The sequence below is a fragment of the Mus caroli genome, unplaced genomic scaffold (genome assembly GCF_978045245.1).
Source record: "Mus caroli unplaced genomic scaffold, Mus_caroli_1 scaffold_8, whole genome shotgun sequence".
NCBI lineage: Eukaryota > Metazoa > Chordata > Mammalia > Rodentia > Muridae > Mus > Mus caroli.
Genome location: NW_028227263.1, coordinates 3,838,153 through 3,863,651, shown reverse-complemented (window position 1 = coordinate 3,863,651; position 25,499 = coordinate 3,838,153). Strand labels below are relative to the sequence as shown.

Sequence of the window (25,499 nt, the reverse complement as noted above, 5' to 3'; positions counted from 1 at the left end):
GGATGTCCCTGCAGGGCGCTTGGGGTCAATCTCCAGCATCAATGAGGGAAAGAAAGCCAAGAGGCTGAGCTGGCTGCTCACTTTTCTGTGGCCCCAGAGAACTCAGCCAAGTTCCCATCTACTTCCATCATTTGACTCTCCAGCAGGATCCTTGACTGGCACTCTGACCTATTCTGCTTGTTCCCCATCCACTAAACCCATGAGCGCACTGATGACTTCTTATAGAATGGGAGGTCAAGATGCCTCTGTCCCTCACACTGGCCTTCTTGTCCTGACTGTATCCTTAACTGGGGTCTGTAGAGCTGTGTCTTCTCAAAGTCAGCGGGGTCAGTGTAGCCCCCAATACTTTACAGGTATCAGATGGTTGGCAGAGTCTATCCATCTCAGGAACCCCTGACCTAGCACCCCAGGTTCTCAGCCTTGGCCACACTGAGCTCAGTGAATGTTCAGGGACACCTCTATTCCAGTAGGTTAAGGTCAATAGGTGGTTCAACTGACGTAGGTAGGACTACCCACTCCAGAGTGGGAGAGGTTCAGCCTTATGAGTCAGGCCTAGGCCTGCTGTTTTAGCATCCTCCCCGTTCCTAACACTAAGGATCTTGAGCCACAAATCTCAGAAACTCACAGGGTAAAAGCCTAGTTAGGGTTTATGATCTCTATGGCTCAGGCTTGGCTAGTGGATTAGAAAGCTCCACCCAATGGCCCGCAGCACCAGAAATCACTACCTTGAGATCCAGCAGGGGATGAGGGCACTTGGAACGAAGGAGTGAAGAAATAAGTAGGTCAGCCATTCTTCACCTGTTGGTGCCTTAGAAGTCTTGGACATCTCCCCAGCACTGGATCAGCCTGTTGCTGTTTACTAAGATAGATAGATCCCTTCTGATCTCATGATACCTGTCCCACTCAGCCCACAGGTCCTTCTGCTGCCCCATGGGCTGATCCTATCCTGTCATCTGGTGGACAGTCAGGGCTATGGCCCATGGTGTTTCACAGAAATAAGTCCAGCTTCTCTGGGCCAGTTTCCAACATGATTGCACAACCTGGTCATGACAAGCCCAGTGGGGATAGGTGTAGAACCTGCTCCAGGTATCAGGTACCTTGAATATATACCCATGTTTGTGGTAGGCAGGTGATCATAGTATGAAGGCAGGGCCTGTCAGGCTTAAGGGTGATGCTGAGAAGGGCTGTCTAGAAGAGTCTGTGATTGTTCACATCTTCCAAACCCACATCCCACACAGGCCTTGCAAAGCACTCGAGGCCTGAGCCCAGAGCCAGGCTGTCCTAGGGGATGGGGGTTGTGTTTTCACCTGGCCCACAGCAGGCAGCAGTGAGTAGTGAGTAGAAAGGATTCCAATTCAAATCCTGGACTAGGAAACACCCATGCGTGTGGACCCATAGCAGCTGTCTCATGGTAAACAGAGAAGAGGCCTATATTTCAACAGTCACTCCATGGCTTAGAAAAGTCCAGTCACTTGGGGGTTGCTTTCCAGCCTACAGCAGGTCATAGAAGTAATCCAGGCCTTGGCCCAGCTCCCAGATGGAGACCCCGACGCCAAGCTCCCTGGCTAGCTCCAGCCGCACCTGCAGAGACTGGGGGCAGACAGAGGTGTAGGCACCTGCTCCACCCATTTCCTTACTACCCCCACAATATACCCCAAATTACCCTAGACATGGGGGCAATGTGTGACCTGGAATCAAGCCCACAGAACAGACCTCAAATGCAGATGGCAAGTACTGATACCACTGATGTCATCTGGCCAAAACTCACTCCCACCACAGCATTATAGCTGACAGCCAAAGCACATGGCACATACCTTCAGAGTTGGGTAGAAGACAACATGCCTCCCGCCGCGATTCCTGCAGGAGAAATGGGACCATGAGCCCTGCCTTCTGGCCCTGGCAAGGTCAAGGACTACACCCTTCTTCCACCCGGGGTTAAGGTCCAGTTCTGGCCCCTCATTGTTCCCCATCCCCTGTTGCTCCCACTTAAGTGTCCTCCCCACAAAGCTTCCTGCCTACAATTTGGTGAGCTACAAGTCACTCACTTCTTGTACTCAAAGAAGTGCTCCGCAGCCTGGCTGTCCCATACCACTCGGGGCCTGTGGTCCTTCAGCGTCTGTACGTACCTAGAGAGATCAGGTTATGGGTGTGAGAGCTAGCCACATACCCCGGACCACCCCTAAGCCCCAGCTTCTATGTGGCTATGGATACCACAAAAAAGAGTGAGCAATACATTGTTCCTAAAGGCCCACAGTGAGCCAGCAGTGCTTTGTGTTATGCTCAGCCAGTAAGCTTGGGTGGTCAAACCTCCAAGTCCCACTGTACACAAGTCCTGCAGTAGGAAACAGCACCTTTTGTGAGCCTTCTTGGTGAAGCCAATGGACAGACCACCTGATGCTCTCTCTGACCTTGCTCTACCCAGAGCCCAGATAATAAGCTATTCTGTGTCTAAACTTCAATTGCTCCACCAAGCTGTGGGCCAAGGATGAAAGGACGGGGCTCTTGCCTGGAGAGTGGCAGAAACATTGGCTTTGATAGGGTAAGTGTCCCAGGTTTTCCTTTCCTCAGCTGGCCACTGCTGCCTCATTTCTAGAGCTGCAGTAATGCTGCCCTTCCTGAAGAAGGCTTGTTCTCAACTGCTTGGGTGAAGACTGTAGTTTTCAACAAAGCAAGGAGAACCCATGACACACAGCCAATCACATGCTGTACATCTGAGACTAGAACAGTGTCCCTCCCAGATAAAGGCTATAATGGCCACAAGTATGTTAATAGACGGTCTGAGAGACTGTCCTCTGTTTGCTGCTAGGAGTCTGCAGGTGCAGGGTCCCCTGATCCAGCAGCACAATCAAGTCCTGCTGTGGGAGGGTGGGTACAGGCAGCGGCAGGACCCTCAAGTGGATGGCTCTTCACGGCTACTCGTCGGGGCCCTGAGAGAAGGCACAGTGGGCAGCAGAGGCTCCAGTATCCTGGTGGAGAAGGCATGGGACCCTCCAGCAGAGGAGCTGCCTTCTAGATATGAATTGCATTGGTCATAGGCTCCTGACAAAAGGAGGGTACAGTGCTAAGCCCCAGCAGCCCCCAAGGTATCTTGGAGACTTGAACAGCTGTCATCTTGTCCAGCAGTGCTCCGGAGAGTGGCCCTGGCCTCATGGAACATGGGAGTGGGAGCTACTATGCAGGTATTAGGGCCTGCAATATACCAAATAAGTCAGGAAAAGGAACAAGGCAGGGTGAGTAGGGAACAAATAGTTATAAATAGACAGTCTGGCTCACAGCCACCTCTCAGCTCAAACTGAACTCTCTTTGCAAGCCTGTGGTCACAGTTCCACCCTCCCATGCTTAGGAGAGCACCGCTGTCCCTACTCCTAAGCAATACCCCCACACTGAGGAGCGGCCACATGCAGACCACAGCAAATGAAGGCAGGAGAACTGGAAAGGTGTGGCAGGGACACCCAGCCGTCAGAGCTGCTGCAAGACACTGAGGCACCTTCACGCACATGACATTATCTACCCCGAGTGCTCCAGTCTTCCCTACACAGTGCACTATGGTTCTGTGGATGCTTATTTTTGGAGACAGTCTCATTATGTAGCCCAGGCTAGACTCAGGCTCACAGTCCTCCTCTGAGTGCTAAGATCACAGGCCTGTGTTACTACACATGGCTTTATGGACACATTTGCTTAGCTTGTCCTCTATGCAGTACTATGCCTTTTTGGTCCTTACTGGTCCTATCTGAAACATATTCAGCCAGGTGAGAATTCAGGACTACCCAGGCAACATTATTCCCTGAAGAGGATCATCAAATACTACTGGGCCACCTGATTCAAATGCCACTGAAGGTACTAACGGTTTCTGGCTTTCCGCACAATGTCAGCTGAGATGCTCTTTGAAAGAACCTGAGATGTGTAGGGCATGAGACTGAGGCCATAGGGCTGGGGCCCTTTGGGCCTGTGGCCACATACACCATTATTCATGTTGGCTTTTGTGGCCACACCTACAAGACCTGCTGCCTCTCAGTCAATATACTCTAAAGAACTGGGTCATCCTTTTCAGCTTGTGTGTGTGTGTGTGTGCGCGTGCGAGTGCACATGCATGCTCAACCCTTTGGGAGCAAGTGTGACCAGAAAAGGAGGACGCTATGCTTCCCTTTAACATGACCTTAGGAACTGCTCCTCTAAGCAGGCTCTGAAGACAAAGAATTGAGAGTCAGGGGAAGGTGTGGGGAAGAGTCAAGTGGGGTTGTCTTGGGAACCAGATGTAGCTGCAACAGCCAAGGGCTTCCTGTGCATGCCTCTGCTCTAGGCCCCCTCGTTAACAAGGCCCCCTGACCTTGTTATGGAAGTCAGTCTGAAGATGACTGGAGGATGGGCAGAGATGCCTGAGTTGGGTGCAGGACACTTCAACTCCTGAGCATAGCAGAAATCAAGGTCTGGCTTTGGAGTCTGCCAGGGCTTATGTGACTCCTGTGGAACATCATGTGAAGGGCGAGCGCCACCCGAGGAACAGGCTGCCATGCACAACAGCAAGGGTCACCACACCTTTCTGAGATGAGGTGTAACATGCAGTGATGGGGTATGGGGCCTTAGGAGAGGAGGGGGAGATAGAGAGACAGTAAACAAGCCCAGAGGATGGTGTGGAGCATTGGTCATGGGCTTCACTTGAACCACAGGAAGGTACAGGAAGACCGTAGGACAGACAGAAGAGATTGTAATGTCTGTAGTCAGGAAGATCTTCTGAGTCTAGGGGTTTGGGCCAGCTCGAAGACACACACCCACTGCAAGGAAGGATTAAGGACTAGGCATTTCCCTAAACTAAGAAAAGCCTTAACCAGCTGGGCGTGGTGGCACACGCCTTTAATCCCAGCACTTGGGAGGCAGAGGCAGGTGGATTTCTGAGTTCGAGGCCAGCCTGGTCTACAAAGTGAGTTCCAGGACAGCCAGGGCTACACAGAGAAACCCTGTCTTGAAAAACCAAAAAAAAAAAAAAAAAAAAAAAAAGAAAGAAAGAAAGAAAAGCCTTAACCACACAGTGAATGAACAATTCCATTTTCATGTAACACAGCAGGCACATGACCCTAAGGGACATGACCCAGGGTCCATGTCAACAGGAACTGGGGAGATGGAGGCATGACTTTGTAAGGGGTAAAGGCTTCTTTTGGGGTAATGAAATGTCTGAGTTGAAAGGGTTCTGTAACTGTGCATTCACTACTTACACGCTCTGAAATGCAGGGTGAGTAATGTCCATGACACAAGATCTCGGATGAAGGAGTCAGGAATGCTGACAGAGCCATGCGTGAACCCACCTAGACACTTTCCAGAGGAGCTCATTGCACCAGCGACAGAGGGTGTCCTACCTGTTTCCAGTGATAAGAAGGCTCTCGGACCTTCTTGGCCAGAGCCTAATGAGTCCACCGTGATTTATAGGCAGGGTCAGAGGACAAAACTGCTGAGAAACTGGAAAGGAACTCCCACTCTCAGACCAAATCTGCAGTGGGACTCTTAGCCTCCATGATGGGGCCTAGAGTAACAACTCAGAACAAGGTGACAACCCCACTTAGCTGACATCGTGGCGCTGGTCCTTTATCTCTGTCATCCCACTAAACCCAGAGTTCCATGAGGAACTGACTGCAGCCAGACACACTGCCAGATATGTACCAACAAAAGCAATGTTGGGACAGGCTAGAGAGACAGCTCAGCGGTTAAGAGCATTTACTGCTCCTGCAGAGGACCCCAAGACTGGTTCCTAGTAGCTCACAATTGTCCATAGTTCTAGTTCCAGGAGCTTTGGATCTCTTTTCTTACCTCTGTGGGCACGAGACATGCAGACAGAACACTTATACACATAAGGATAAATAAATAGGGGGCCGGTTAAGATGGCTCAGAAGTAATGAACAAGGGCCTGGGTTTAATTCTCAGCATACACGCACATAGCAATTCACAACTGTCTGTAACCCCAATTCTAGGAGATGTAGTGCTCTCTTCTGACCTCTGTGGGCACCAGGTGTGCATGTGGTACCTAGACACACATGTAGCAAAACACCCCCACACATAAAATCATGTAAAAAATATATATAAATAAATCTTTTTTTTTTTTAAAGATTTATTTATTTATTATATGTAAGTACACTGTAGCTGTCTTCAGACACTCCAGACACTCCAGAAGAGGGCGCCAGATCTCGTTACGGATGGTTGTAAGCCACCATGTGGTTGCTGGGATTTGAACTCTGGACCTTTGGAAGAGCAGTCGGGTGCTCTTACCCACTGAGCCATCTCACCAGCCCCCTAAATAAATCTTTTAAGGCTAAGTTGGAGTCACCCCACAAGGTAGAAGGTCTGGCATTTCCACTACTCTGACCTGACCAAGATCCAATCCTGAAAGCTCAGTCAAGAGGGAGCCCCATCATCTTCCTCTCCCTTGGTTATCTCTCACATGACATCTGAGCTGAGGAAAGGCCTTGAGTGAGGCCAGTGTCGTAGGCTGACCATGCAGAGCTGGCAAGTGAGAGAAAGCCTTTTTCTTGGATCTGCTCAAGAGGTCTCCTAAACACCAGGGCAGTCAAACACAAGAATGAATCATATCATTTGCAGAATGGGGTACAATCGGATAATCATACTAGTGAATTAAGTCAATCTCAGACAAGTATTATATGTTTTCTCTTATTTGTGATCCTAAATTTATTTATTTTATATATATATTTATTTTCATATATATACATATATGTGTGTGTACATATACACACACACATATATATGTGTGTGCGTGTGTGAATGACATGAAAGTGGAAGTCAAACTGTCTAGGGAACAGAGAGACTAAAAACAGGCAGAAGGGGTGAGGAAAAGGAGGGTGAGAACAAGAAGGGGAAATGATCAATATACAATATATACATTAAAATTTTTAAAAATTTACTTGAAAAACATAGAGCCTGGAAGCCAGCAGTAGTGGCCAATGCCTTTAACGCAGCACTCATGAGGCAGAAGCAGGTGAACCTTTGAGTTCAAGACCAGCGTGATCTACAGTGAGTTCCCAGGCAGCCAAGGCTATATAGAGAAACCATGTTTCAAAAAAACCCCAATCAAACACAAAACAAAACAAAACAAAGCAAAAACCAGGGCTGGAACTGCGGCTCAGCAGATAAGGATGCAGAGTGTACTGCTCTTGCAAAGGACCCAGATTCAGTTCCCAACATCTACACCAGGTGAGTCACACCTACCTGCTGTAACTCCACTTCCAGGAGGATGTGGTATCTCTGACACTTGTGTTCATATACTGCCCCCCAATACATACAGTCAAAAATAAAAACAAATTAACAATTAATTTAAGCAACAGAACAGGGCCAGTGAGACAGCTCAGTGAGTAAAGGAGCTGCAATCCTGATGACCTGAGTTGGATCCCCAGAGCCCGGACAGTGAAAGCAGAGAACCAACTTCTGCATGTTGGTCCCTGACCTCCACAACAGTGCCGTGGCCTGTGTGTGCTTTCCCACTCCAAAAGTAAATTAATGAAAGTTAAATAAAACAAAAAGCAGGGCTGTATAAGCAGGCTTGATCAGAATGTTCTGGACATGCTAATATACACAGAGCCAGCTGGGGCGAGTAAGGAGGGCCCAGGATCTCTCTTGGGCTGTCTATGTTGAGAGAGTATACACAGGATGGGTAGGAGTGAGGGCCATGCCGCTGGCCTCGTCTTCATCTGGCTTCTATCCTTGCCATGGTTAGAAGCTTCTCACCACAGGGCACAGTTATCAGATATACTGATAATGGACCTTGCCTTGGCATTGCAGGGTAAAGAGGAACAGGGTAGAAATGCTCATTAGCACCAAGGCTGGCTCTTCACTTGACAGACTGCTTGGACCATAATAGCTTCCAAATGGATCACAGGATAACTATGGCATCACCATGCTGGGAGCATCAACAGCCCGTGCCGGAAGGATCCTGCACACTTGCTGGCCAGCTGGCCTTGATCTTCACATCACCAAGGAAACTGTGGCTCATCACCAGGATGAGTCTATGGCCTGGCAGCAGGGTGGAGTCAGAAGACACAGCCCAAGTGAGTTCAGCTTTCATGGGGCAGAAGGGAGGAGGTAGCTGTCCAGAAAGTGTATATGAGAGCCCACGTATGTGCAGTTACTTAGCTATCATGCTTAATCAGCTTAATTATGCTGAGTCAGCCAAGTGAGGGCCCAGGACAGGCATCCTGAACCTGTTTCTGCTACTGTGAGGTGTCATAACCCTCAAGACGGGCAATGAGCAGGCCATCTCAGAGTTTCACTAGAAGTCGTCCGGGGCCATTCCAAGAAGGGGCACTACTCTGCAGATCCTACCATAGGAAAGGCACAGATGGTCTGCACGGCTGGTAGAGGCAAACAGACCATGGTCACTGGCTTGAGTGAGCCAGCCAATCACTCCTATCACAGGACCTTGGCTCCATATACAGCTGAGCAGATGGTTAAGTGGCTAAACCATGTCTGTCTTGGAAAAGACTAGGACTCTGTTCTAGAGGCTAAGATGGGGTGGCAGATCATCCTGAGACCATGCTTAGCTTTCCATAAACATGGCAACTCTAAGTCTGGAGAGATGGATCAGTGGCTACGAGCTCTGGCTGCTCTTCCAGAGGACTTGAGTTCAATTACCAGCACCCACGTGGCAGTTCACAACTGTCTGTAACTCTAGTTTCAGAAGATCTGGTACCCTCGCATAAGCATATATGCAGGTAAAACATCAATTCACTTAAAAATAAGTAAATCTTTAAAGGGGGAGCACTGAATCCAAAGGAGCTTAAGAAGATCACTGCATCTCACACCAGGTCGTTATCTGCCCTGTGGGGCCATCAACAGAGGTACCTGTGGTAACTGATATGAAGGGGTTGTATCCTGCCAATCTATGTTCTTGAGGAGCAGTTAAACCCTAGTCAGTAAGTCCCCTAAAACTTTCCCCTATATGCTGTGCCTGGTCTGAGGGAAAGAGGGATTTCATTTGGACTGGCCAGAAGAGGGGCAGGTCTACTTCTCTCGCAGCTACCTCTCTTAATTGGATTCAACCCCACTAGAGGGGTTGAACTACAACATGGAAGAGACTGTGACCCATGGCTCTGTGCCACCAACCCAGAAGAAATTCTGCTTTGAGGGGAAAAAAGTCATAGACACCTTTCTATGAGAGGCCCTGTCTATGAGAAGCCCTGCCTATGAGAGGCCCTGTCTATGGAGGCCCTGTCTATGAGAGAGGCCCTGTCTATGCAGGGCCTGTCTGTGGGAGGCCCTGTCTATGAGAGGCCCTGTCTATGAGAGGCCAGGGATGTGAGAGGTCCTGTCGGTGAGAGGCTGTCTGTGAGAGGCCCTGTTGTGAAAGGATCTGTCCTGAGAGAGGCCCTGTCTATGGAGGCCCTGTCTGTGAGAGGCCCTGTCTGTGAGAGGCGCTTTCTGTTAGAGGCACTGTCTGTGAATGGCCCTCTCTGTGAGAGGTCCTGTGTTTGAGAGGCCCTGTCTGTGATTGGTCCTGTCTGTGAGAGGCCCTGTCTGAATGGCCCTGTCTGTGAGAGGCCCTTTGTAATGGAGGCCCTGTCTATGGAGGCCCTGTCCGTGAGAGGCCCTGTCTAAGGAGGCCCTGTCTGAGAAAGGCCCTGTTTATGAGAGGCCCTGTCTGAGAGAGGCCCTTTCTGACGGAGGCTCTGTCTGAGAGAGGCCCTTTCTGTTAGAGGCACTGTCTGTGAATGGCCCTCTCTGTGAGAGGACCTGTCTGTGATTGGTCCTGTGTGTGAGAGGCCCTGTCTGAATGGCCCTGTCTGTGAGTGGCCCTTTGTATGGAGGCCCTGTCTATGGAGGCCCTGTCTGTGAGAGGCCTAGTCCGTGAAAGGCCCTGTCTGTGAGAGGCCCTGTCTATGGAGGTCCTGTCTGTTAGAGGCCCTGTCTGTGAGAGGCCCTGCCTGTGAGAGGCCCTGTCTATGGAGGTCCTGTCTGTGAGAGGCCCTGTCTATGGAGGTCCTGTCTGTGAGAGGCCCTCTCTGTGAATGGCCCTGTCTGTGGGAGGCCCTGTTTGTGAGAGGCCCTGTTTGAATGGCCCTGTCTGTGAGAGGCCCTTTCTATGGAGGCCCTCTCTGTGAGAGGCCCTGTCTGAGAGAGGCCCTGTCTGTGAGAGGCACTGTTGAGAGAGGCCCTGTCTGTTAGAGGCCTTGTCTGTGAGAGGCCCTATCCTGTGAGAGACTCTGTCCTGTGAGAGGCCCTGTCTATGGAGGCCTTGTCTGTGAGAGGCCCTGTCTGTGAGAGGCCCTGTCTGTGAATGGCCCTGTCTGTGGGAGGCCCTGTCTGTGACAGGCCCTGTCTGTGAGAGGCCCTTTCTATGGAGGCCCTGTCTGAGAGAGGCACTGTTGAGAGAGGCCCTGTCTGTGAGAGGTCTTGTCTGTGAGAGGCCCTATCCTGTGAGAGACTCTGTCCTGTGAGAGGCCCTGTCTATGGAGGGCCTATCTATGGAGGCCCAGTCTGTGAGAGGCCCTGTCTGTGAGAGGCCTTGTCTGAGAGAGGTCTTGTCTGAGAGAGACCCTGTCTGAGAGAGGCCCTGTCTGTGAGAGGCCCTGTCCGTGAGAGGCCCTGTCTATTGAGGCCTGTCTGTGAAAGGCCCTTTCAATGGGGGCCGTGTCTGTGATAGACCTTGTCTGTGAGAGGCCCTCTCTGTGAATGGCCCTGTCTTTGGGAGGCTCTGTCTGTGACAGGCCCTGTCTGTGACAGGCCCTGTTTGAATGGCCCTGTCTGTGAGAGGCCCTGTTGAGAGAGGCCTTGTCTGTGAGAGGCCTTGTCTGTGAGAGGCCCTATCCTGTGAGAGACTCTGTCCTGTGAGAGGCCCTGTCTATGGAGGGCCTGTCTATGGAGGCCCTGTCTGTGAGAGGCCCTGTCTGTGAGAGGCCTTGTCTGAGAGAGGCCCTGTCTATGGAAGTCCTGTCTGTGAGAGGCCCTGTCTGTGAGAGGCCCTGTCTATGGAGGTCCTGTCTGTTAGAGGCCCTGTCTGTGAGAGGCCCTGCCTGTGAGAGGCCCTGTCTATGGAGGTTCTGTCTGTGAGAGGCCCTGTCTATGGAGGTCCTGTCTGTGAGAGGCCCTTTCTATGGAGGCCCTCTCTGTGAGAGGCCCTGTCTGTGGGAGGCCCTGTTTGAATGGCCCTGTCTGTGAGAGGCCCTTTCTATGGAGGCCCTCTCTGAGAGAGGCCCTGTCTATGGAGGCCCTCTTTGTCTGTGAGAGACCCTGTCTGTGAGAGGCCCTTTCAATGGGGGCCCTGTCTGTGACAGGCCTTTTCTGTGAGAAGCCCTGTCTGTGAGAGGTCCTTCCTGTGAGAGATCCTGCCTGTGAGAGCCCTTTTCTGTGAGAGGCCCTGTCTGTGAGAGGCCCTGTCTGAGAGAGGTCCTGCTGAGAGAGGCCCTGTCTAAGAGAGGCCCTGTCTGAGAGAGGCCCTGTCTGTGAGAGGCCTTGTCTGTGAGAGGCCCTGTCCTGTGAGAGACTCTGTCCTGTGAGAGGTCCTGTCTATGGAGGCCCTGTCTATGAGAGGCCTTGTCTGAGAGAGACCCTGTCTGAGAGAGGCCCTGTCTGTGAGAGGCCCTGTTTGTGGGAGGCCCTTTCTGTTAGAGGCCCTGTCTGTAGAGGCCCTGCCTGTGAGAGGACCTTTCTATGGAGGCCCTGTTTGTGAGAAGCCCCTGTCTGTGAGAGGCTCTTCCTATGGAAGCCCTCTTTGTGAGAGGCCCTGTCTGTGAGAGTTCCTCTCTATGGAGGCTCTCTCTGTTAGAGGCCCTGTCTGTGAAAGGCCCTGTCTATGGAGGCCTTATCTGTGAGAGGACCTGTGTTTGAGATGCCCTGTGTGTGAGAGGCCCTGTCTGAGTACCTGTCTGTGAATGGGCCTATCTGTGAGAGGCCCTGTCTGTGAGAGGCTCTTTTTATGGAGGTTCTATCTGTGAAAGGCCCTGTCTATGGAGGCCTTCTCTGTGATAGGCCCTGTCTGTGAGAGGCCCTTTGATCCCATATGGAGATCTATGGGAACTCAGTTTGTGAGCAGCAGGCAGGGTTGAGCCCTAGAAGGAAGGAAGAATTTTGTTTGCAATGCCAAATGGTTGCTGTCACTGGGTGATTACAAGGCAAGGTGAGGTTTGGCATCCTCAGGAGCAAAGCTGAAATGCTCTTTCATAGTGTGAGGATTAATACTGAGTAAAGCCAGCAGGTGCAGATGATAGACTTGCCTGACCTGCTATGCTACTATGTATGTCTACCGATTGCCAAAGCTAATCAAATGTGGCCCTGGCATATGAGAATGCACTGCAGCTAGAACTGGTGCTTCCTCATGAGACCCATCACTGAACACAGGGCATGTTCAGGCCTGTGGGCTGAGCACACTCACTGGGGTATAGGTATGAAGACACCTTGTACACATATACTTAGTTACCCCTACCCAGTGCCAGTTTTGGGCTCAAATTGTATATAAGAAGCTCTTCTTTGGCGCCTTCTAGCTCTGAATCCAGACCCAGGCCTGCTGGGGTAGGGCACTAGCAACACCCTCCTCTTCCCAATGCTCAGAACTACTGGAGGAGATGGCTGATGGCAGAGCCACCTCCAAACCTCCCCTGGGAACAACAAAACCTTAGGTCAGACAACCAAGGCTTCATAGGTTTAAAGGTCTTTCTCAGCTCAAGGTGGATTTCTACTGGCTTCTCAGCAGATGCACAGCGTCCTCTGGGGGTTTCTCATGCCTCTGGGGGTCCCCATGGAGTGCTGTCCCATTCCATTCAATGGAGACAAAAACTGCTGACAAGCCTGAGCTATCAGACCTGTTCTGGCAGAGGGGCTCATGCCTGAAGTCTATACTTGGTTAGTGAAAGCCACTTAATGCCAGGGTGCCCAAAATAACAACTTGGGGACCTTGAGGGGAAGGGAATCCTTCACCCACATCACTGGTTGTCAGATAATACTTAGAAACTAAATAGAAGGCATAAGATCTGGAAGCTGGAGCTAGCTCACTGAGATAAGAGGATTATCATGAGACAGAGGCCACCCTGGGCTACAGAGTAAGTTGCAGGGCAATAAATTCTAGGCCAGCCTGAACTACAGAGTATGACTGTCTCCAAACAAAAGAAAACAAAAGTAGTAAGTATGAGATAAGGAAGAAAACAGGTAGTTTCTGTGAATTTTGGCAGCAGGGACAAAGAAGAACCACAGTACTGGATTTATCTTGTCTTGCCACCTGCTTTGCACACATCCCATGGGAGAAGACAAACAGGATGAAAGGATGAGAGCTCTTCACTTTGGAAAGACATGGCCTGAGAGGGAACCCTATGAACAATGTCACCCAGCAGCATACACAGTGTGAAGGGTGAGCTGGGAGTAGCAATTTGCTTTACCCAAGGCATAGGTCCAACTGCAGTTGACAGAGGTATCAGTGAGAAACAGAAATTTGGTGCCAACAACAGAAGGCGTAGGTGGAGAATGAGGAAAGGCTCTGAGCTGAAAGCATAAGTACTTCCAGAAATCAGGATGATTAACCCCAGGTTCAGGCACTGGAGGCGAAGCCCCTACAGGACACCCCCAAATAGGAGGCCTATCTTACCTGGTGTTCTTAGAAAGCTGAATTCTAAGTCAAGAGTGGACACCACACAGCTGAGGCTTGCCCATGGGGGTGTAAGGGGAAAGGTCTAATGGTGATGTAAGGAAAGAGCACAGGAAGCTTGTCTGCAGGGAGAGGTCAGATGTCACTGGAGTTGAGGTAGGGTCTGGAAAAGCACTCTGTGGATCTGAACGCCTAGCAACAACTGAGTAGCAGGAGCTGTGCTCACTCAGGGAAACTTCAGCATTCCCGAGCCAGAGATCTGCCAAGAAAAGGCTCTAGCAGCCACCAAGCATCAGACTGTCGGCCGGCCGGCCGGCAGGCAGCAGTGCCTGTGGACATTCCTGCCGTGCCCTCCTAAGCCTCTCTCCTTGCAGGTGAGCCCCAGGCCCTGTGGACATTCCTGCCGCGCCCTCCTAAGTCTCTCTCCTTGCAGGTGAGCCCCAGGCCAGGAGCAAGGTGACGAGTGCACGCTCCTTGGTGCCTGCCCTGGAAGCAGGGTTAATGCTGGCTGGCTCTCCAGCATGAGGATATGCATGGAAGCCTGGCTGCTGATCTGTTCCAGTCCTGGGGAAGGAAGTGTCCCTGCTGAGTGGGCATCTATTCTGCAGCCCTGACAAGGTGAGCATGGACAGGCTGGCAAAATCGACCAGCTTGCCCCAGGGAAGCGACTTTCTCCATCTAATTGTCTCCCGTGGGTGGGCCCATGTCCAGGTTGGAGCATGCATGCCCTCATCTCGCCCCATAGGAACCATTAGCGAAATGAGGATTGAGAGGCACAGCCTTCCTTCCCTGGCTGGGAAAATTCAGAAAGGCCAGGAGACTAAGAACAGCCTGTGTGGATATGTGTGCTCCCGAGTGGAGCAGAAGTACCTTCACCTGCGTGGCCCCATGTCTAGTTCCTGCCACGTACATCTTCAGGCACAGGACAGCTGTGAGAGACTGACAGGACCCTCAACAGTCTCCTGGAAAACAGCAGGTGACCAGATCCTAAAGCCTTAATAACGTCCCACCCTATCTGCCCCGTGTCAGTAAACCTGCCCTCCCTTGTCTGATGGTAGACCAAGGCTCATGACAAAGCAAGGCGGCAGCACTGTGGGCTACAACAGCTATTAACTCAAGTCTGTGTTGAACCCCAGACGTTGGAACAAGCTGTGTGGATCCTGAAGAGTGCAGATGTGTAGGGAAGACAGAATTCACATCCATGGCTTTGAAGCATGGCCCACCCTCATGCCCCACCATGGAAGGACCAATGGAAGAATTGAATGAGAGGTGGTCTCAGCTCTGATGAGTGTACCTTCACAGACTACAAACAACCGGGGCCACAGAGATGAGTCCCAACCTTACCACTCAAATACAAGCTCAGTTAAGGGAGAAATAAGTCAGTTCTGGCTTTGTCTTGGGGCCCAGATGGAGAGAATCTTGAAGCATCGATAGAACAGAACATCAGCATTTAGTACAAGCTGGGCAGCCTGGCCTCGGCTCACTTGCCCTGCGTGATGCATGCACGGCACCTTCCATAGAATGCACCTGCCTAGGGGTCAGAAAGAAACGGCCGCACTCAGTGGGCAGTAACACCCAAATCTCGGTTTCTGGACACCACTCTCCATGGAAAGCCATAGGAAAATGGGTAGCTTAAATGCTTAGTTAGTTAGTTATTTTGAAACAGGGTCTCAGTATGTATCCCTGGCTGGCCTGGAACTTGATATACAGACCAGGCTGTCTTGAAACTCACAGAAATCCACCTGTCTCAGCCTTCCAAGTACTGTAATTAAAAGTATCTACCATCATGCCTAGTTAGGCTTCTAAGCAACTACCCCCAGCTTTGTAAGAATGTTAAAATATCTAGCACTTAATAGTGAACTTCATGGGCTGGAGAGATGACTCAGCAGTTACGAGCACTGACTGCTCTTCCAGGGGTCTTGAGTTTAATTCCCAGAAACCACATGGTGGCTCACAACCATCTGTAATGGGATCCAGTGCCCTCTTCTGGTGTGTCTGACGAGAGCTACAATGCCCTCATATATAAATAAATACATCTTAAAACAATTAGTGAACTTCACTACATCTAACATCCTCAGATGGGGCTCCACAACAGCCCCTACTCCCTCATGTGGAGGCCAGAGAACTGGCCCAGATGTCAGAACCTGCAGAGGCAGACTTTGAGCAGCACCACAACTGAATCCATGGAAAGGTAAATCACGAATTAGAAAACTTGTAGATGTGAGAAGAAAAGAACCTGGGTGGGGTTAACAGCAGAGAGGGAATGGGAAAGAAACCTGCCTCCTGGAGAGAGCAACAGAAAATAACTAAAATCAAAAGAAAATCACATCTCAGGAGCCCAGGGCTCCTCATCAGGCCGGCACACACCACACAGCTGAGGAAACTTCCGATTGTCTCCCAAATGTAGTAAAAAAGTGAGCACACAGCCCATGGAGACCTGGATGAACACTGAGCACAGGTGACTGAAGTCATCAAACTGCTGAGACCCAACAGCTAGCACTGAAGCTTGGAGGCAGTCAGGAGATTTGTAAACAGGAGAAGCAGAGAGAGGAAGTAGAAACAATGCTTTAAAAGACAGAGGCGCGGCCAAGCGTGGTGGCCCACGCCTTTAATCCCAGTACTTGGGAGGCAGAGGCAGGTGAATTTTGAGTTCGAGGCCAGCCTGGTCTACAGAGTGAGTTCCAGGACAGTCAGGGGAACACAGAGAAACCCTGTCTCAAAAAAATTAAAAAACAAAAAACAAAACAAAAAAACTCCACAGAGGTGCTTGGGCTCACACTATTAAAACCAGAGCCAAGACACTGGAGGAGACCCTCAGTGGAGGAAATGATAGGGCCAGAAAAGAAGAGCAGAAGAGAAGTCCTAGACAAGTCCACTAGACACAGGTGCTGCCCAGAGGAAATATGTAAGCATGTCAAATCCAGCCAGCCATGTCCAAACCTCTCCTCAGTACAGGACAACTGTACCATGGATGCAAACCTTGGCTAAGGCACCAACACTGTGGGTGAGGTGCTAACCCTCAAGGGCCTGGGGGGGGGGTGTCCAACAGAGGACTGGAGCTTTCTACCCAACCCATATCTCAGACTCCACAGTTCGAAAAGCCCAAAAGGAGCTTCCCAACCTTCTCAGCCCCAGCTTTCCCTCCCTTTCCCAGGGACTGAAACCCACATCTCTGACTGGCCACACCTGGAATGTGACCAGGAGGGCCCTGAGCTCACCTGGCTCCAATGACAGGCTCACGGGCATCCTTGGAGGCTGCATAATCCATGCCATAGAAGTTCAATCCCAGGAGGATCTTGCTTCGCCACTGTGACTTGGGGTCTAGGACCTGGACACAGGCTCGAATCCATGACAAGGGAGCATTAGGGCCAGGCCTGCAAGTTCAATGGGAAGTGGAGCCACTCTGTGAAGGCAGGAAGCCCTGCATCTGACTCTAGTTTGGTCCTCTAGGTCATCTACTTGGGCCCATTTCCTTCAGTGTTATGGCAAATACCTCTCAAGAATTGGGAAACCAGGTTAATGGCACACATCTTTAAACTCAGCCCCTGGGAGGCAGAAGCAGGAGATCTTTGAGCTCAAGGCCAGTCTGGTCTACATATAGTGAGCTCCAGGATAGCCAAGACTACATAGAGAAACCCTGTCTCATACAAACAAACAAAAAAAGGGATGGGAGCTGGGGGCTGGAGAGAGTCCAGCAGTTAAGAGCACTAACTGCTCTTGCAGAGGACTTGGGTTCAGTTCCTAGCACCCACATGACCACTCACAACTGTCCCTGTTCCAGGGGATCTAACACCCTCACACAGATATACATATAGTCAAACACCAATGAAGATAAAACAAAAGTTAAAAAAAAAAAAAAAGAGTTGGGAAGAAGTTGAACATTGTGGCACAAATCTGCTATAAGTATAAGCCCAGCCTTGACTATAAAATGAGTTCCAGACCAGTCTGGGATACAGAGTGAGGGCTTATACTTAAAAAAAATAAATAAATAAAAATTAAAAAAGGGCTGGAAAGATTGCAGAAAACCTGAGTTCAGTTCTCAGCATCTACACACAGAAGCTCACACCTAGCTGTAACTCCAGTCTCAGGGGAATCCAACACCTCTGGCTTCCTTGAGAGCCCATACACATGCATATAGCCCCACATGAGACCCATACATGTATAATTAAAAATTATAAGATAAATCTTAGAAAAATGAGACACTGAACACATCACAAAATTGTTTTAAAAGGGGCACAACCAGAAACCTCATTTAAGTACTGTAGACAAAGTGGTCTTAGCACCTTTTGAGGGGACCACAGGTGCCTTCATGGGGCAAGTACTTACTTATAACTCCCCATCCCTAGAGAAGTAGGAACAGGTCTAAAATACTGAGCAAGGAAGGGTCAGCAGACATGCAGCTGGGACCAATGACCAAGGGAAACAGAAGTGGCAGATTGTGCCTAAGTCACTGGTGACAAAGTTCCACCCAGGCAGGGTCTTCTCAAAGAAATCAGCTCTCCTGAGAATGGGGCAGCAACACCATTAGCTTCCATCTGGCAGCATCTGGTGCGAAGAAAGTGACTGCCCATCTGTGTTGAGCCATAGAGCCCATAGGCAGATGTCCAAGCTGCAGGTCTATATCTTCCTGAGGACCCACTGTACATACAGTGCCCTACCAGCCCATACTCACTGCTGTGATGTGGAGTAGTCATATGTCATGAGGCTGAAGCCATCTAGTATGGGGGCCAGTTGCTCAAACTCCTTGTGTGTAAACATGCCCAGCTGGTCAGTCCTGTGACAAGGCAAGCATACCTACTTTGAGTTACAATGTATGGATGGTTGGCCTTCCTCACTAAGAGTCAGAACAAGCATGGTGTCTGGTTTCCCAGCCTGTACCCCTTCTCCTTCCTCTAAGACAGTGGTTCTCAACCTTCCTAATGCTGTAGCCCTTTAATACAGTTCTCTATGTTGTGGTGACGTTCAACAATAAAATTATTTAGGTTGTTACTTCATAACTGTAGTTTTGCTTCTGTTGTGAATTGTAATATAAATACCTGTGTTTTCTGATGGTCTCAGGTGACCCCCATGGAAAGGTTGGTTGTTTGACACCCCCCATGGGTGAGAACTGCTGCTCTAGGAGAACCCCAGGCTACTTTCCCTCAGTAGTGTGCTATTTGGCTGGGGTCATACATATTTTGGGTGCTAGGATGAGGGCCGAAGTCAAACAGAGATGTCCCTCTTTCCTTCCCCCTGGAAGGTCCTGAGAGAAAGAGGGGTAAGAGCTGCACAGCTTACCTGGCACTCCCCCCTGTTCCAGAACCATTCCATAGTGGGAACATAGAAGAGGACGGACTCATAGAGGTCCCAGTTGCCCAGACATGGCTGAACCATTTCCCTGTGTCCCCAGGGCCCCGGCCTCTGAAACATATTATCTTGGCCCCATAATATAACAGTTCTTCCTACTCCTGCTCCCATATGGAGCCCAATCATTCAATCTAGAACTGTGGCTCTGTGGTGTCCTTAGAGTGAGAAGGGCTCACTCATATATAGGCTCATTCATTTGAATAGTAATAATAATAGATGTATTTATTTATTTTATGTATAAAAGTACACTGTAGCTGTACAGATGGTTGTGAGCCTTCATGTGGTTGTTAAGAATTGAATTTTTAGGGCCTCTGCTTGCTCAGGTCAACTCCACTAGTTTTGGCCCAAAGATTTATTATTATACATAAGTACACTGTAGCTGTCTTCAGTGCATGAGCTATAGCTAGAGGCTGGCAGAGGAGCAGCCTTTCTTAGTCCTACCTTGTGTTATGGATTTAGCACAAGTGCAGGAAGAAGGCTCAGGAAGGTTCAGAAAGGTGTGGCTGAGGCCTTTGGGCAAGAAGAGGCTCCTGGGGCCTAGAAGTTCCAAGCAGAGTAGCTACACCTGGCAAAGTCCCACCCTGTGGCCTCACTCAAGGCTGGGGAAGAACACTTCTCCCTGAAGACTTACGTCAGTGTCACTCAATGCCCAGATACAGTGAAGAAAAAGCACACATCTCCCAATGGCAAGATAAATCTGCACAGACCTTGCACAGGGAGGGGGCACAGATCCTATCTGAAGGCTCCCAGAAAAACTTCTTCTGCTAAACCCCACTGGCCAGGCTGTAAGCACCCTCTGACCCCAGGCCAGAAGCTCAGAGGGAACTGTAGACAGGACTAGTCAAAGTAGACAGTGTCTGCCATCTGCTAGGTAACTGCACTGCCCACTGCCTGGAGGCCTGAGACCTCGAATGGTATTCCCTACTAGTTGTGCTTCTTGGACCAGCTCACCTATCAGCTAGACCTCACCCAGAGGAGCGGGCAGGCCAGAGGGCATGCTGTGAGTTCAAGGAAGGGTTACAAAGATCTGATCACCACGATTCTGCCCAGGAACAGCTGGCCCCAGTACACAGTGTTGTTTGCTATCATCTGACCTTTGGGTTCCCTGTCTCTAGGCACAGATCCCCATGGTCACCTTTCGCTCCTCCAGGCAGGCTGCCATAGCACTTGCCCTCACCGTGTTACTGGAATACTGAGCAGGGCAGGCATGAACGGGGAGATAATGAGGGCTGTGGGCAGAGGCTCGAGCACCTGAAGAACAGGGCAGGTCAGAGATTCTGACACCATAGGAGAGGGTGCAAGGTGGAAGAGAGACAGAATACAGGGACAGGCGTGGGTGGGAACTTTGGGAAGACCATGGACCCTGTGGGGCCCATTTTCCTGAAGCATGCATTATTCCCAGAGGTTCCCATATGCAGCCTCTCACTGATGCAACCCAGTTCCACAGGCTGAGCCATTAAGAACAGCCCACATGTCAGAATGGCCTTATTCTTAAGTGGTCAGCCTAAGACAAGATGAAGACAAACAGGAACACAACCAACACTTTCCTGAAATGGAGCAACCTTCTAGGGTGGTAGCCATCAACAGGAAAGACGGGACACCACTGGGCCTCTTACTATCCTCCCTACTCCCATCCTCCCGGCTATGTCCTTGGGGGTTTCTCTGGGAATATGTTCTTTGTCCTTCTGTCTTTGAGGAAAAAAAGGCTATTCAGAAGCTGTTGCTAAAGCCAACCCTCCCAGCCTGCCCTGCTCCTGCCCCAAACCTCTGGGGAGCCCGGCCACTGAGCTGTTTCTCTTTGTCCCACAGCACCAGGATAAAATGAGTCCATGCGCGAGAGACATAAAAACAGCTTGCCAATAGGCCACACATGGCATGACTTCCAATAAACAGAAATTACTGTTCATGCTGAAAACCTCATGTTCTGAATTAATTTCTGAGGGAGGAAAACAATATAACAAAACACATTACTCAGTGCCTGGGTCTTGGACAGGCCCCATGCAGCTGGGGCCTTCCCATGGCAAAGAAGGAAAGTACCTAGCCCAGGCAGGGAGACACTTTTAAGTGCCCACTAAGGGCTAAAATGGGGCAATGCTCATAGCCCAGGCTACCCATTCTTTCCAATGATGAGACCCTCTTTTCCAGAGAGCAGAACTGTAATGATACTGGGCTGGGGCCCTCCAGCCATGTGGTCCTTTATCCAGACACCCTATAGCTAGGGAAAATGCCCAGATGGTGCCAGGGCACACTGTGCAGCTATAGCCTGCAGAAAATACTCATGAACGTGGGGAGAGTTATGGGCCCAGCAGCCTCACCCCATTGTCACCTGCAACCTCAGGGAGGTCAATGAAGCTGTCAACTCTTAACCATGCATACCCTAGGGCTACCTTATCTCAGCAATGCAGCATTCTTTCCTACCCTGGGGATTCCAACACACAAACTTTAACTCCCTGTCCTCAGCCCACAGGGTGTGTGCTTCCCTCCTCCAGTTAATTGTGGAATTAACACCATCTATAGCTGACAACACCGTAGTATTGGAGTTACAGCCAGATAGAAGGTACCCAGACTTAAAGACAACCCTTCCTGGAGCTGTCCCACAGCCTTCCTCTGAAGCTTTATGCCCTTGTCCCTGTGACTCTCGCCTCCTCTGACTCCTCTCTCCATGCCCCTGAGTGAAGCCAGGCCCCTACTTCTTCCAGGACAACAGAATGGGTTGCCAGTTTACCCTACAGTTAAGTCTCTGTTGCCCATCTTGCCTGGCCTTGTTGTTCCTGTGATCTCTGTCACCAACCTAAGAGGTCCCTAAGAGCTAGTGAGGCCAAGGAAATGTGAAAGGCAGGTTAGAGATTGACCTGACTTTAACTTGCCACATCCCTCACTGCCATTCTGGATTGTATGTTACTGGCTTTTGAGAAACCCAAGAGGTTGGCTAGAAGCAAACCTGATATCTCCTATGTCCCTAAGATATATGTTGCTAGCCCCAGTAGGTATGGGGATCTAATTAAACTACATCTTCAAGGCTGCCGCTCTGCCCTGGTTTTTATATTGCTGAGTGTATGCAAGTAACCTTGGAAGAAGTGTTCAAGGTCAGCATGGCTGAATAGCGGCCCAGTTCTAGGGCAGGACCCCGAGGGTCTGCAGTGCTGTGACAGCCCTTTCTGTAGCAGCTCTGACTTAACCTGCCTTTGGTGACAAAGGACATACGTGAATTTTCATTTGATGACTAGAAACCACCCCCACACACCACAGCTGTCTTCCTAGAGCAGCCTTCCTAGAGCAGGCAAGTGACAACATGACTATGTCCTGCTGAAGATGCAGGGCACAGTTGCTGTTTTGGCTCCCTTGCAGAGGTGGCTCTCTACTAAGGGTTGGGAAGGACAAACAAGGAGGACAGTAAGCACCCCATGCCCTGGAGCAGTGCCAACAGAGCCCCACTGCACTCAAGGCAGAAGGGTCATCCCCAATCCCACAGGGCCTCAACCAGCTAAGGGCCCTGCTTCCCCTCAGACTCTTGCCACTCTTGGTCCTTCTTCCAGCCACTGCAGATGCGTCCCCTACCCCCACTCTGGGTACCCTCCAGAATCCCTCTCCTCATGGCCACATAAGGTGAACTACGTGCCTCAGTCACTGCAAAGTGATCCACTTCAGGCAAAGGACTGGGAGTTTGGGTGGAGATGCTTGGACAGAGAGGTCCTCTGCAATATGACACCCCAAGCCTGACCAGAATCTGAGAGCAGCTTCCACAGACTCAAAACCTGCCACAGGTTTCTGAACCGTCCACTCCAAGTTTCCGCCTAGCTATAGCACCCCAGCCAACACTGTATACCAAGAGATCCAGAAATGCGCACCCGGCAGAGGCAGCTGATACCACAATTCTGGAGGCCCTTCTGGAAGTCTGTGACCCCCTAGCTGTCTCTTCCACCTAGGTCTGCAAGACTGTTTGGTCAGCTGAGGAAGAAAACGTATAGAACGGAGCCTCGCTACACACGCATTAAAACGTAACCTAGTTTACACGGTGAATTCCAGGCAAATCAGGGATACTGTGAGATGTTGTCAAAACAAAACAAAACAAAACAATAACAACAAAAGTGACTTGAGCTAATTTAGCACCTGTAAGGTACTTGAGCAGCTAGCTGTCACAGATACTAGCTGTTGAGACCTACCCTGTGTCACCTAGCACTTCTAGAGCTCCCCCTGAGCAGAGTGGCACACAACTCTCATGCTTTCTACTTTCCAGGTTCCTACCTAGAGGCACCAGACCCCACGGCATACTCTCTGCAGCAGGCTAGGCCTGAAATCAATGTGCAGGGCCTGCTGTTGTGCTCAGCAGTCCCTACTAATGGGCTGAGAGCCGAGGAAGTTTACTGAGAAAGCTCAGACAGCAGGCAGACATCCACACCATACACTGGGGCCTTGGCACACTCAAGGTTGGGATGGGAAAACCACCTGGAGCTGGTGGGTCTTAAGCTTTGAACTGCCTCTATAGTAGCACCTGTAGTGACAGGTGACACTAAGTGACACAGAGTAGGTCTTCAGCAACTAGTGTCCCTGTTAGCTGCCCAAGCACCTTGCAGGTGCTATATTAACTCGGTTTTTGTTTGTTTGTTTGTTTGTTTGTTTTGGGGTTTTTTGAGACAACATCTCAGCATAACTCTGGCTGGCCTGGAACTCATCATACAGATCAGGCTGGCTTCAAACTCACAGAGCTCCACCTGCCTCAGCCCCATGATTGCTGGAATTAAAGATATATACACCACACTCGGCTTTTCACCTTTATATGAGACAATGGTCTCACCATGTAGCCCTGACTGGCCCAGAAGTTGCTATGTAGATCAGGCTAGTCTTAAATTCACAGAAAAGTAATTTCTTTCATAAGGATCCATCGACTTGCCAATGACACCCCAAGCCCTGGAGGCATAGCCAACTATATCCAGCTACTATCATTTCAAATAGCTGAAGGCTCAGAGATGATCAGAGAGAAGGATACTTTCTTCTACTGTGTAGACCAGGGAGCTTAGCATCCATCAGAGAGTGTGAAGGCCAAATAGATAGGGCTGCCCTTGGAAGCTTAAACACCAGGAAGATTCCTAGGACTACTACCCAATAGTTCTACCTGCCTTCCATACCTGTTCCTGCCTGCTGTACTCCAGGTCTATCCCTGGGTGACTCTGAGTCTCCTACTTCTAAGTCAAACACTGGTGATTTCTAAGAGAGGCTCTAGGCAGGGTAGACATGGGAATCCAAATGCCTTGGCTCCAGTTGTACCTAGGTCATTACATCTTGTCCCAAAGGTACCAAAAGAGCTGCCTCACATGGCTGGGAATGGGAAAGAGCCAGAGTCTGGAACAAAGGCCCAGATCCCTTCAGTGGCTCCAGTTGGCAGCAGCTTGCCCAGCTATAGTGCATTATGCTATAGGCAATTAAGTATTGATAGCCTAAGAACTGAACTAGGTGCCTCAGAGCCCCAGAGACATTAGATAATGAGTGTAAACTTGTGGATTCTCATGATGATGAATTCCTCAGTAGATGTCTATATTGAGGGACAAGACAGGTCAGAACTGCCGGGCGTGGTGGCGCACGCCTTTAGTCCCAGCACTCGGGAGGCAGAGGCAGGTGAATTTCTGAGTTCGAGGCCAGCCTGGTCTACCAAGTGAGTTCCAGGACAGCCAGGGCTACACAGAGAAACCCTGTCTCGAAAAAAACAACAACAAAACAACAACAATAACAAAAAGACAGGTCAGAACTGTAGGTCAGCTTCCCCCTCCCCTACAACCTTTTTTTTTTTTTTTTGAGTGAGGAGCCCATGTTGATAAGAGAGGGTCTGGGCCCTTGACTAACTGTTTTCCACCCTAAGAGTGCACTTACCCTGGGGTGACAGCAGGTGGGATGACCAGAATGACCAGCAGCCTGGCCTGGTGCAGCGCCTCAGCCAAGTGAGTAAGCATGTGAATGAGGCCTCTGTAAGACGCAAGAAGCAAGGTTAGCCCAGAGCACTGTGGCACCCACTGCATCAAGAACATACCAGATGGAGCCCCAGCCTTAGGCCCTGTTGCAGAACTACAAGCCCTTCACAGGGTTTTCTGTACTGCTCTTCGTGTGAATCCAGGAGGGAAGCTGAGGGAAAGGAGACTCTGTACCCCAGTTGAGCCTGCCTTTCCTCATACTTGGGGATCCCCAGAAAAGTGGTGTTTTCAGGGCACCGAAGGGCCAAACACTGACCCAGAGAATCCTAGTCTCCTTCAAGCTATGGAATACCACAAAACACTTTGAGCAACATACCAGGTAGGGAAGGAAGATGGGGCAGAATACTTGGAGAAGATACTAAGAGAGCAGGGGGCAAGAGATGGGGAAATCAGACAAGGCAGAGAAGACAGCTGGTGGTATACCTCAAGGACAAATGTCAGCTTCTCTCCCCACATGGCCTGGGAGCCCGCCCTCCCCTTACCCCTCTAGTGGACTGCCCGAAACATGTTCTACACCAGCTGTTTCCCTGCAGGTGGCCATCTTAAGGAGTTGGCCCAATGCAACCGCTATGAGGTCAGGTTTGTTATGCTGTGCTCACTCAAGGAGGTTCTGCTACTGCTTT

The 25,499-nt window shown here is 50.3% G+C and overlaps 1 protein-coding gene across 1 annotated transcript in view; it reads right to left on the bottom strand.

Annotated features, from left to right (window-relative positions):
• Positions 1-1,406: 1,406 nt before the first annotated feature.
• Chid1 (chitinase domain containing 1) overlaps positions 1,407-25,499 on the bottom strand; it is a 41,590-nt gene continuing 17,497 nt past the window's right edge. Inside the window, exons 8-13 of the mRNA XM_021166005.3 lie at positions 24,779-24,871; positions 18,240-18,341; positions 16,786-16,941; positions 2,046-2,126; positions 1,815-1,857; positions 1,407-1,590 (exon numbers count right to left, since the gene is read on the bottom strand). Coding sequence (XP_021021664.1) covers positions 1,492-1,590; positions 1,815-1,857; positions 2,046-2,126; positions 16,786-16,941; positions 18,240-18,341; positions 24,779-24,871 — 574 coding nt within the window. The 3' untranslated portion in view covers positions 1,407-1,491. The remainder of the gene's footprint in view (positions 1,591-1,814; positions 1,858-2,045; positions 2,127-16,785; positions 16,942-18,239; positions 18,342-24,778; positions 24,872-25,499) is intronic.